Source organism: Brienomyrus brachyistius, chromosome 8 (genome assembly GCF_023856365.1).
Source record: "Brienomyrus brachyistius isolate T26 chromosome 8, BBRACH_0.4, whole genome shotgun sequence".
NCBI classification, from domain to species: domain Eukaryota; kingdom Metazoa; phylum Chordata; class Actinopteri; order Osteoglossiformes; family Mormyridae; genus Brienomyrus; species Brienomyrus brachyistius.
In genome coordinates, this window is record NC_064540.1 from 26,527,656 (window position 1) to 26,539,875 (window position 12,220).

The 12,220-nt window shown below is 38.3% G+C and overlaps 1 protein-coding gene across 2 annotated transcripts; it reads right to left on the reverse strand.

Moving 5' to 3' along the window:
- Positions 1-1,391: 1,391 nt before the first annotated feature.
- On the reverse strand, positions 1,392-10,883 carry lmod1b (leiomodin 1b (smooth muscle)). Of its 2 annotated transcripts, XM_049023106.1 has the most exons (4): positions 10,423-10,883; positions 9,565-9,734; positions 3,584-5,416; positions 1,392-3,515 (listed from the first exon to the last, which is right to left on the reverse strand). In XM_049023106.1, exons 1-4 carry the CDS (start codon positions 10,541-10,543, stop codon positions 3,489-3,491), a joined length of 2,151 nt encoding a protein of 716 aa, XP_048879063.1. In that variant the 5' UTR covers positions 10,544-10,883; the 3' UTR covers positions 1,392-3,488. The 2 variants fall into 2 exon arrangements, with proteins under 2 accessions (XP_048879063.1, XP_048879064.1); XM_049023107.1 differs by lacking the exon at positions 10,423-10,883 and having other exon boundaries at positions 9,565-10,378.
- Positions 10,884-12,220: the final 1,337 nt, after the last annotated feature.

Genomic DNA, 12,220 nt, shown 5'->3' on the forward strand with positions numbered 1-12,220 from the left:
GGCTCTCCCTCGCTCTTATGCTTGCAAAATATGCTGAAACATACACAAGTGAACAACAGCAGCTTCAGGAAATAAATAAATGTGTTTGTAAGGGAGAATGTGTGTAAAATCCTATAATGTAATAATTGCCAATAATGTAATAACTTCCAATAACTTAATAATTTCAAAACCATAACCTATTATACTATGCCCAAAAAGTTATTAAATTATTGCCTGTTTATTACAATATTGCCTGCTGTAGCAGCCAATAATGAAATAACTACCATTAATGTATTAAAAAACGATAACGTTATTGACAGTTATTACATTATTGACAGTTATGTAATTGACAGTTATTACATTATTGGCTGCTACAACGTGGAAAAAAAACAAAACATGAAAAGTTGCCTTCCGAAGAAAGCAAAATTTCAGAATGACAGTATTTCCAAGCACCGAATATGAAATGTATTTTCTCAATTGGGAAGCTATACTGTTGATGAGCAAAACAACAGTTACGCCAAAATTAAGAAGAACATGGTCCCATGGCTCTTGTTGTTTATAACATCTTTCAGAGAAGAGGAAAAATGAACAGAATGAAGGAGAAAAGAGAAGCCCATTTACTGTTGTGATGAGGGGTGGACATCTTTAGATTTACATCATCAGAGCATGACTGTTATATAGTGAGGGTTTAAGGCATTAGCAGATAATTTATTGAGGCGTCTTTTGGCAGTTTCATGCCCCAGAACAACTCCTGTTTAGTGCCGAAGGCCCCTTGTTGATTTTTTTTTTGGTTATACAGCTGGGGTCAGTGTAAGAGGATCGAAATCACATGGGCCGAACCACATGGACACGTTTGGCTCCGTATTTCTGTTCTACCCGGAGTCAAACCATGAGGTATGTATTACCTTAGGGAAGAACAAGAACCTTTCCGAAAGCCAAAAAATGCCATTCAGCCATTTTCCCAGGTCACGAGGCTGAGAGTTAGATCTGAACACTCCGTGTTGGTTTGTCTATCATCAGTGGTCTTAGAAAACCCAAAATACAGTAGACATGCTAACTCTTCATGTACATTTACATAAGCATGGAATATATTATATCAAACAAACAATATCAGTCTAGTACTTGAAACCAGCCATTTTGTAACAAACAAATCCATTGTATCATCGTAAATGCATGTTGGTCATAATATAAAAATATGTGACTTCTAACAATATATATGAAGAGTTTTTAAAACACAGTATTACAAATATTTGTTTTATGAGAACGCATTCATTCCACTGGTAAATATAAACATTGACTGTCACTGGAATGAATCCAGATATCACTATTCTGACATGGAAAAATTGAAATGTGAACATGCAGTTCTCAAGTGAATGCATTATATTGGATTAGCATTCATTTCTGTACCAATATTGACAATCGATGAAAAAAACCTTTATTTAGTACAATGTAGCAGATCTTCGGATACTGTTTCCAAACAACACTGCGCTACTTCGTGTACTCTTAAGTGCTTTATTATGACATGTACAAAAAGCTTACCATTACATTATTATCTGGTTCCTGAATAAGAACTTTAGTCAGTGAAAGTCTTACTGGATTTCCCCATTTGTTTCAGAGAAGAGTTAGTGTCTGAATTATTTTAGATCTTGTTTAATTTAATCTACTGAGCCATAGTAACACATAACAATTTTGTATTTTATCAATAAAGTAAACCTTTGTGCATCTCTCTTTTCATATCTATTGACGGCATTTCTGTGTTTTTTTTTTCCGGTCATCAGATTTTTCTGCCATGTGCAGTGCGCTATCCTGATAAATGAAATGGCAAAAGAGCACTTTGCGCAATTTGTCTTACTGTCCAAAGGCTGTGAGATGAATAGGATACCATCTGAACAAACGTCTGCATATGTTATATGTGGCTTGTTAATGTCCATATTTTAGCGTATTTGGTTGCCTTTTTTAAATCTGCTAATTTGCTTTACAAATTACGGATTTACACTTGCTAATAAAGTAACTTAGTACAAGAGATACATAAAAAAAAATTAAAAACTGTTAGTGTACCGGTTAGGATTCACTATTACTTTGAAAGCCATAAAGAATTCATAGTGATACATGTGAAAGATTTAATTTTCTTTAAATCAATGCTTGACTGTAAACCAAAAATCACAAACACTGTTTTACTAACTTGAGAATACTTTACAATACACCACCACTCTATATAATATATAGACATGTGCCAAAAGCCCAAAACATCAATGTCTGCATTTGCACATAAATTGTATAAGGGATACAGCTTCACTGAATTTAATGGCTTTTTAAAAACCATTGAAAACTGAATATAATATACATAGCGTCTAACGCTAAATGGGTGTTTAAAGATTTAAATGGAAAAGGCTGAGAACAAATCCATTGAGGGATCTTAAAAATTAATTTTTTCCATTGAAGGTACTTTCAGACCTATGCATTGTCATTGTAAGCATTCTCTTCTGAAAACAAGCTATTTAGAGACATTTCCTTGCTACAAGAAAGAGAAAAAAGGTAAAATACCATGTTATTTTGTTTATAATTGCAGCTTGGCTAAACTGAAGCAAATTCTTGCATCTTGAAGGAATCTGTGCATTCACATTAGTTGTGAGTGGTGGTGTTCAAGAGTGCCACTGAACTGTTAGTAGCAAATATGAATTGCCACACAGAAGACACAGACATATATTGTGGAGCATAAGCAATAGCACATTAGCATTCATACTGCAGGCTATGCTATGTTCAAAAACAAAACACTTCTCCACTTATTTCCTGGAAAATCTGTAGCTCCATCCTGAGTCGTTGCCAAAAAGCTGGAAGTGGGGGGGGGGGGGGGGGCGGGGAGTGATGTGTAAAAAATGCCTGAGATGTTGCTTTATGATTCTGATAATAACATATTGGCACTAGTTTCTATTTATTCCTCCCAGTGAGCCCTTTTTAATAATTCAAGGTAAATTTCAATAGACATCAAACCCCTACATGAATTTTCCAATTACGTACACAATGATGATTCTTATTTGCTTGTAACGCTGCTATCGAATCATCCTTCAGGACTGCTGTCGAAGTTGACAAACTCACGGATGCCAATGTCATTCCTATCGCTTGTATTTTGCTTATAGCCCCACACATAAAGCACCATTCACATTTACCCATATAACTAATGACCTGCTTTGAAATCTAGTGCAATTAACAGGCAAGGTGCTGACGCATGCCCAGCATATGAGCAAGACCTCTGCATCATGAAACCACTTTCCACATGTTCCCGCCCGTCGCCCACATACTGTATGGAACCACAGATAGGATCTGTACATCCAAGGCCAAGCTCCATATCGTGTTCCTCCTGCTGCCTGCTCCACAGTGGCGAGACTATATCCATCCATTCATCATAAATTCCGTTTTGGTCTCCTCAGGTTCTGTGAGATGTCTGTCTCCGTCTCCTTCCCATCCTCCTTCCTCCTCTTCCTCCGAGTCTTTTTTTCACTCCCCCAATCTTACTGCAGCAGCTTTGGGACATCAACCTGAAGGGAGAGAGTACTGAGTTCAAGGCCTTCTGGGCGAACCCACACTAAACTATTCCACCACCTACCTTTTTGAGCTGTTTAATGTTGCTGTTCCTAATGGAGGCCAGCAGTTGATCCCTTGAATTCTTGCCCCCGGCCCTGTCAGAGCCCTTATCTCCTATTTTACGCTGTGACACAGGGGTCAGGGTGTTCCGTAGGCAGTTCATGTCCAGGAGAGGACCTGGGGGTGGTGGGGGCGGTGGTGGAGGTGGCACAGCTGCAGCTCCTCCCGCTTTCTTTGGGGTTACTTTGGGAGAGGGCTGGGGTGAGGGCAGTGGGGAGACTTTGGGTGAAGCCTTGGGGGAGTTCTTGAGGCCCCCGGATGCCTTGGGCACTTCAAGTGTTCCCTTCTTTTCTCCATTAGCTTGGGCCTGCTTCTGCTCTTGCAACCTCCGTTGTCGCTGTCGGTCCATGTTGCGACTTAGGATGTTGGTCATAGTCATGCGTGGGCCAGCCAGCTCGAAGTGGTAGCCGAGTTTAAGCAATGTCGTGTTCTCCTTCAGTATCTTAGCCATCTCCATCTCAGTCTTGCCACCACAGATGTGGCGTTGGTTATGGAAGCGTAGTTCAGTGAGGGTGGAGTTGTGCTGTAAGGCATGAATCAGGGCAACAATTCCCTTGCTGGTGAGATGGTTGGAGTCTAAGTTGATGCTGATGACTGTCTTATTGGCACGTAGCATCCCAGCAATGGCATAAGCCACATGGTCATCTGCCCGGGTGTTAGCCAGAGCAAATATCTTGATATGTGTATTGTCTCGCAGGGCTTCTGCAAAAGTAATGAGGGTTTTGGTTTTGATGGCTTCTGAGTTGTTGACATTGAGCTCTGTCATTTGGGGGTCATTGCTGCTGACCTTCTCCAGCAGCTCATCAAACATACTTGTATCCTCATCATCTTCTTCATCATTCTCCTTTGTTTTGGTGCTTTGGCTTCTCCCAGCTACAGGCTCCTCCTTCTTTTTGGGCTTCACACCTTCACTGTGAGCTTTTTGTCTCTCTGTTTCCTTTACCCTTTCTTTTACATTCTCCTTCTCATTTTCTTTCCCTTTAACACTCTTCTGCTCTCGCTCCTTTACAGAGTCCTTCTCTTTCACAGAGTCCCTCTCCTTTACAGAGTCCTTCCCTTTCACAGAGTCCCTCTCCTTTACAGAGTCCTTCTCTTTCACAGAGTCCCTCTCCTTTACAGAGTCTCTATCCTTTGCATTTTCTGTCTCTGCCGTCGCTTCACCCTTTTCCTCTTGCTGAGATCCTGTTCGGTGAATTTGCTTGGCAGGCTGTGTTTTCTCCTCCCCTCTGCTCTTTCTGTCATCCGTTTTGCTTTCTTTCACCTGGCTTTGCTTTTCTTCCAGCCTAGATATTAAATCTTTTGTTTTTCTATCCTCTTTCTTCCAGATCTCCTCTTTTTTCTCCATTTCTTTAACATCCACCTTCTCACTTCGCTCTTGAAGCTTTGAGATTAGCTCTTTTGTCTTGCCATCTTTCCGGCTTTCATCCTTCCTCTCTTTTTCTTTGGTATCTTCTTTCTTCTCCTGTAGTTTGGAGATCAGCTCTTTCGTCTTGCTGCTGCCTTCTTCCTTATTTTTGCTGTCCTCCCTTTTTTCCCTCAGCCTGCTCTCTTCATTAATCTCCCTCCCTTCTTTCCTCTCTATATCACGGCTCTCCTCTCTGTGGAAGCGGTTGGAAGGCCCGGCTCGGTTCCCGGTATTGTGTTTCTCTTCCCTCACATGGTCATGCTCACCGGACATGCTGTTTTGCCTGGTGATCTCCTCACCCTGGCTGTCTGACCTGGACAAACTCCTCTCCTGACTGAGTCCCATCTTCCTTAAGTATTGTTGCTTCAGACTCTCTCTCTTGGGCTCCCCCTGAAAAATGAAACATATATTGTTGAAGAACTTTTACAAGACTTTTTTTTATATTTGGAATGTCTTCTGCAAAGGATCTTCACTAAAGGATAACTTTGATACTACTTGTTCATCTGAGAGACTAAATTAATAGAGTGTTTAAATAACGACCTATATACAGTTACCTAACATATCAAATCATACACAAACTGTAATACAACAAAAATGGGTTTTTAAATTATGTTAAAACAGTCAAAGCAGTGATATCACCATTTGTACAGGAACTCTGCTGCCGTACTATACTACCATATTTATTAAGTTAAAAATACATTTGGTTAAAGATCTTATGTCCATTTAATGTCCATTTAGAAGCAGCAGTTCAAAAATCATTACTGCACATGAAGTTCCTGTTTGAACCTCACTTTCATATTTTTTTATTTCATCAGTAAATACAGTATTTCCCTCTGAGCTTTATTCTGGGCATAATAGCTCATAAATAGCTTAACGTTTTCTTCAATATTTTACTAAACATCAAAAATGATCTAAATTTAACTATAGTAGCTAATCACTGCAAATTGAGCTGTATACAAATGATACCAATACATACAGTCATAGAAGACAGTTCAACCTAGATGATCACTGTTGCAACTGAGTTCAAATGTTCATTTTTGTACCAGTCAAAACCACTGCTTTAACAATAAAAAAGCAACATTGTAACATAAAAGGACATTGGCATAATGGGTGCCATGGGACATGATGCCTGGGCTCTCATTCCTCCAGAAGGTGCCTTTTCCCACCAATTTCTAAGACTGCATTGAAAATGATGTGCATCATTTTTCATTAAAATCAGCACAAACTAGGATAGGGACCCATGAAAGGTAATGGTTTTGAATCCCATACCCAGCAGGATAATCATAGCACTATTGGGCCCCTGAGCCAAGGCCCTTCACCTTAGTTACTTCAGGGGTGTTTGATGCTAGGTGACCCTGCTCTCTGAACCCAAGCCTTGTATGTGGCTTGAAAAGCATCTGCTTAAGAAAATAAAGATAACCTGTAAATTAAACTGAGCTGAAAAAATTGGTGCTCCAAATTTTTTGTTTGTACTGTCGCTATGGTAAGCAGGATATTATAATTTATTAGGTGCTGATATTGTGGGTGTCCCATGTAAAAAAATGATTACATAATAGGAACATATGCATTGGGTTCTTTAGTATTTACACTGCTCACAGGGAGCCATTTTAAGCAGCTTTTACAAGCGAAATTAATCTGCCAGGATGCCCAAGAGGCTGATTTGCGAGCCACTATCTGTGCTGCAGAGTTGTGACTCTGGCAGATCTGACCTTAAAAGGCAGTAAGCACTGAAGCCATCAACCAAGGAATTCCACCAGGCTGGGATTTAGAAGCACCACAGAGGCAGGTCCCCATTGTTTCAGAGGCCTTCTCAACACAACTCAACTGCTACCACCTTCTTCTTCACCAGTCCAAGGGACCTCCAAGTCTGAAAACTGAAACCAAATGCTGCATACAAATGGCTGCACTCAGTGGGAAAAGCTACAAATCAGACTCAATGGATGAGTACAGGTTTTTGGAAGCGTACCTGCTGTACTGGAGGACAGTACATTAACAGTAGCAGGTTATAATGTGATGTTTGGAGAGTAAAAACAGAAAAATTCAAGTACCACAAAAATCCACCATCCACACAAAAAGAAGAAAAATGCATATGAGCATTGCAAACATAATGTGATTAAAAACAATGAAAATACCTTGTTGTCCATGACTACAGAAGAACATCATTATAATAGTTGAACATTTCCAAACAACAGCATAATACACAATAAACAACACTCAGTGGTTAATAAATTGTACCTAATTGTTCTTATGACACCAATATGCAATTTAACAAGAATTTAAAAACATGTGAATTACTTCCAGGGATAATCACTGCCTATCATTTTCTATCAGTCTAATTTAGTCATTAATAAACAAATCATATTATCTCCGTTAAGGATACACCAAGTCCTATGAATATAGTGGATAGTGGCTGGTTTTATTTACAAAATTACTAAATAAACTAATAAACAAAATGAAATATTTTACATGTAGATTTTAAAAGAAAAATATATTTTATGCCATATACTGTTAAGGTATTATATATTGAAGTAACATGTCTGTCCCTGCCTTTAAATGAAGTGTTATATTACACAGACAGAACTAGCTTAAAACAGACAAATAACAAAACAAACATCTAAACTAGTTTAATAAGCTTAAAATGTTTCAGTAAAAAGTTCAGTTTATCAGTATGGTTTTGCATGGTGCAAGTCCATCGATATGGTTTATAAATGATAAAATATTCTATAATTCACTCATGTATAGACTACTAGTCTATACTGCAATTATCTGTACTACACCTAGCTAGGGTCTATTTCTCTCTCCAGTACTGCTTCAAGAGTGGCCATCTCTACACCACTGTTGTACTGAGCTGTTATTTTTGCATTTGTGACCCTCCTGTTAGCTGACAACAATCACTAATTGTTTTAAACATCATAACTGCCTATGAATGGTTGATTTTTATTTTTTTTTGCATTGTCACCAACCAATTCAGATGGAGTGGTCAATTGCCAAAGCATTCATAGTCAATCACAAAACTGTTAATCCTTCTACCCCCGCAAAATGTCGCTCTCACTGTAAAAAATGTAATATATGAAAATCCCAGCTGGGTGGCTGTTTCTGAAATGCTGCACCCATCAGGTTTAGCACCAACAATTAAAGCAGAATCAATATCATTTAGATCAAACATCTTGAAATCCTTAACCCTGACTGTGTGCTGTATGTATTCACTCACAGTCCTTGATTTGCTCTTTGGCGTACCAGGTGCCACTGAATGTATATTTCATTAATTTATTTGCGTAAATCTAAACATTAATTTTGTTAATATTAAATGGTAATATTGAAACTATAAAAATGATGGTAACACTTCACTTGAGGGGGCGAGTAACTTAATAACTTAGTAACTTAATAACTCACAAATCAAACAAATATAGTAACTGCGAAAAACACATGAACCGTTATGATTGATTAACGATGAACAAATATGCGACTAGCACTTAATTTCTGGTTATTTAATACATTAAGTATTAATTAAGTGTGCTAATACAATTTTTGTACTTTAAAGGTTAAATTGAATACATGTTATTGTGTCCAGAATACAATATCCAGAACTCTGCAATTATGCACAAATGCTGGCGTTATTGTATGTCAGTTCACCCTAATAAAGGATTCAGGATTAACTCACTTGGACATAACAGAGGTATATTTCCTTCTTCCAATCCTGCTTAAAAATAAGCTTTTCCTCACAGCAGTGTGTAGGCTGCCCTCAGGCCCTAAATGTGTTATTCCTTGTCTTTGATGACAATTGACTGATATTTGATGGAAACTGACATGGTGACATTTTAGATACTATTAAATCTGATTTATGTACCTTCCTCTTAAATTTAAAGTGATCAGACTAAAGTCCATTTTTTAATATTACTAATTGAGTGAAAATCTAATATGTCTTCAGAAAAATTCCCCTCTGTAGCCTTCTGGGATCAAACACTGCATCCTCAAGGGGCAATTACCAACCAGCAGGGTCCTGTGATCTTATCCTATTAAAAGTCGAGTCATGTGTAAGTCCTGTAGGTCAAGATGTTGAATATTGATGAGAAAAATCAATCTGACTGGCAGTTTTCCAGGAAGCCCCATCCTGGGCCAGCTTCCAGTGGTTATTATTGTTTCCATGGAAATGAAATCCAGTGTGATTGTGATTGTAACCTTCGCCATGATCCCAAATCAGTGACATAACACAACAGCGTTGTTGCTATAATATGAAAGCTTGAAAAAACTATTAGCAAGAACTTACACATCAGTTGTAAGCAAACTGGAGTCTCTAGTCAACTGTCTCGCAAGCTAAACCCACACCTAAACTCTGAAAACATCACAAAGCTTCTACTTTTTATGATGTTAATACCTCAAAGTGAAAAACAATGTCTTCAACCCCTGAAAGAAAAATTAACTTCAGTCCCTGAAATATGACTCATGTAAGGAATAAAATTTACTGTGTAAGTTTTGCTGTTGTTGAGGCAATTAACTAATACTGTTTCCAAATCTGTTTCCAAAGGTGGTTTTCATACCTCAGTTGACAGCTGTCTCTGACTGAGTTTGCTGGTTTCACGCCCAGAATGCTCCACATTGTTATTAACTGAAGGTTGTTTCTCCAGTGGCGTCCTCTTCCTGATTCCACTTTGCACATATGGGTCAGGATCAGGGTCAGGCAGTTCTTTCTGCAGTTCCTCCAAATCTTCTGGTGACAGGTCAGACAACAGGTTGTCAATATCAGGGTCTTCGCTCACCTGACGCCCAGTCCTGGTCAGTGCTCTTATTTTCCCCTTAGACATGCTAGCTACCTTTAAAAAAGCCAGGTGATAAGGAGATGGGGACTGCTGAGATAGGACCCCTTAAAGTTTTGTTGTAGGTTCTATTGCTACGTCAGCTGTAGCTCCATCAACAAGAGTGCCGAGTCGTTAGCCAAGGAAGCCCTGCAGGTGATTCTTTATTAAGTCCTGGCGACTTGGTCTGCGAGGAGAGCCAGCGCAGTCGCAGCGACGCAGTGCAGAAGCCAGTAACATCTGTATTAGTCTGCCGTCAGAGATGCTGACATTCCTTGAAATCCTACGCAACTGCATGCCCAAATTTAGTACGAGCTTTTTAGCCTTTTAAAGGCAATAGGATGGGCTGAGAACTAGGAGAAAGTTTCAAGCGTAATACAAACAAGGGGGCAGTCTTCTATTTTCCCAATAAATTACCAGAGGTTATAGAGTATACCGTGCATAAAATAAAGAAGAACATCGAAAATTATGAATGAAGTTTGCAGCCTAATAATGTCAAAGTTGAAAATGTATCGCCGAAGTAGTTTAAGGGGGTCAAAATTCATTATTAAACTGCTTTGTAATAATAACTTGCTTGAATCGATTAACATATGCGTAACTTACGCGCATTCTGATATCTTCTTAAGAACGTTGCCGAAGGCCTTCTCGAAAATAATGTTAAAAGGTATACGAATTGCTCATAGCGGTTTTTATAAACTGTAAAGCGTACGTCTATTCCAGCCATTTGTGGTAGTTAGGTTAAGGCCGGGATAAGTCAATTTAAAAAACGTATTTAATTTTCCAGTATTACAACATAAGCCATTCACGCATGGTCTTAGGCCAATAGTAATTATGCCTAATTTAACACACTCAAATCTTGTTCGACCACAACTAAACATGCTCTGACATCCATCGTTATAAATGTATATAAATTAAATGCGTGATTACTGTAAATTGCCCTACCAAAGCAGACCCGTGCGGCTAATGATCGAGTAGCAGGAGACACGGTTATTCTGCATTCTACTTTTAGATTAATGTTGAAAGATGGTGAACTATTTTTAATTAGCTGAAATTCCTTCCGAAAGCAATTCGTGTCGTGTTAAATAACATTGGGGACATCTGGTGGTTAAAACTTGAAATTATTAAAGAAAGTTGGAAATATCCCTTTCTAGACCGATCATAGATGGGTTGTAGGCCTATGTATTAGTTTAAAAACAGTTCTGGTCCTGTGTTGTGCTTGATATGAATTTATTGAGTGAGAAATGCAAAGAAATCGGGTTCTAAATATTAAGAGGAAACTACTGAAACTCGAATTTACATTTATTGGAAGTTCTCAAAACACACCACTGGGGGTCACTGAAACCCCCAATATCACCAAGAGTTTAGTTGATGGCATTTTTATATTCCTAAAAATCAGTTTTAATAGGTGAGGGGTTATGGCGTCAATCGAACATAAGAACATATGGGTATGACACTTTCGTTACCATGGGTACAGTTGGTAAAACTCAATATACCAAAGTAAAGGCTTTTGTACTTATACTATTAAGCTTTTCTTAAGAACTAGTAACGGTAAATTCCTATGTCCTTTTAGAATGAATGATAACAGTTCAGATAAATCAGGAATATACATATTAATTTACTATTGATCTACGACTGTTTTAAGTAAAACAGTTTATGATAAATTAATTCACTTTGGGTATCACCTAATGTCAGAAAGGCTCAGTGTTTGTGCTGTCTATTAATTTTCAGGAAATGAACGATTTACACCAGATCAGAGTATGAGGATCAAACTAATTTTTATCAGTTTTTTTCAAAGCCTATATGAAATATTCAAACCTCAACACCTGGAACTTCTCAATAATTTCTTCTTATTGTACTAAATGATTTAATTTTACTATATTAACATTCCCAAAACAAGCACATAGGTAACCAACTAACTGTCTTCAGATCTCTAAATAGGCTCAACAGAATCCTCATGTATCAAACAACATTCACACAATTTCGAGTTGATCAAAATTGTCCTCTTAGGCAGTTGGTTACTGCAGTCGACATCATTAATTTAAAACTGGTATGTGTTTGGAAAGGCACTGATTTGGGGATCAAAGCCAGACCACATTCAGAACCAGACTGGATTTTTGAAAGCAGAACCTGTTTAGAACAAGCTATTCTCCTAACCTCAAGCTCTTAGAAAAGAATAGCTTTGATTAGGAAGTCAATTACAACTCTGAACTGAGCCAATTATAACTCTGATGCTGAAAAACCTTCCAGACGACAGCAGGTCATGTGCTGCAAGTCTGTCCTTTTTAGAAATTTATAAAGAGGGAAAACACCGGTACATAAAATCCCATTTCAACTTTGCAAATGGCACCCAGAAGATTTATATAGATGTGAGAAAAGATTATGTGGCCAAGCGGGAAAAATG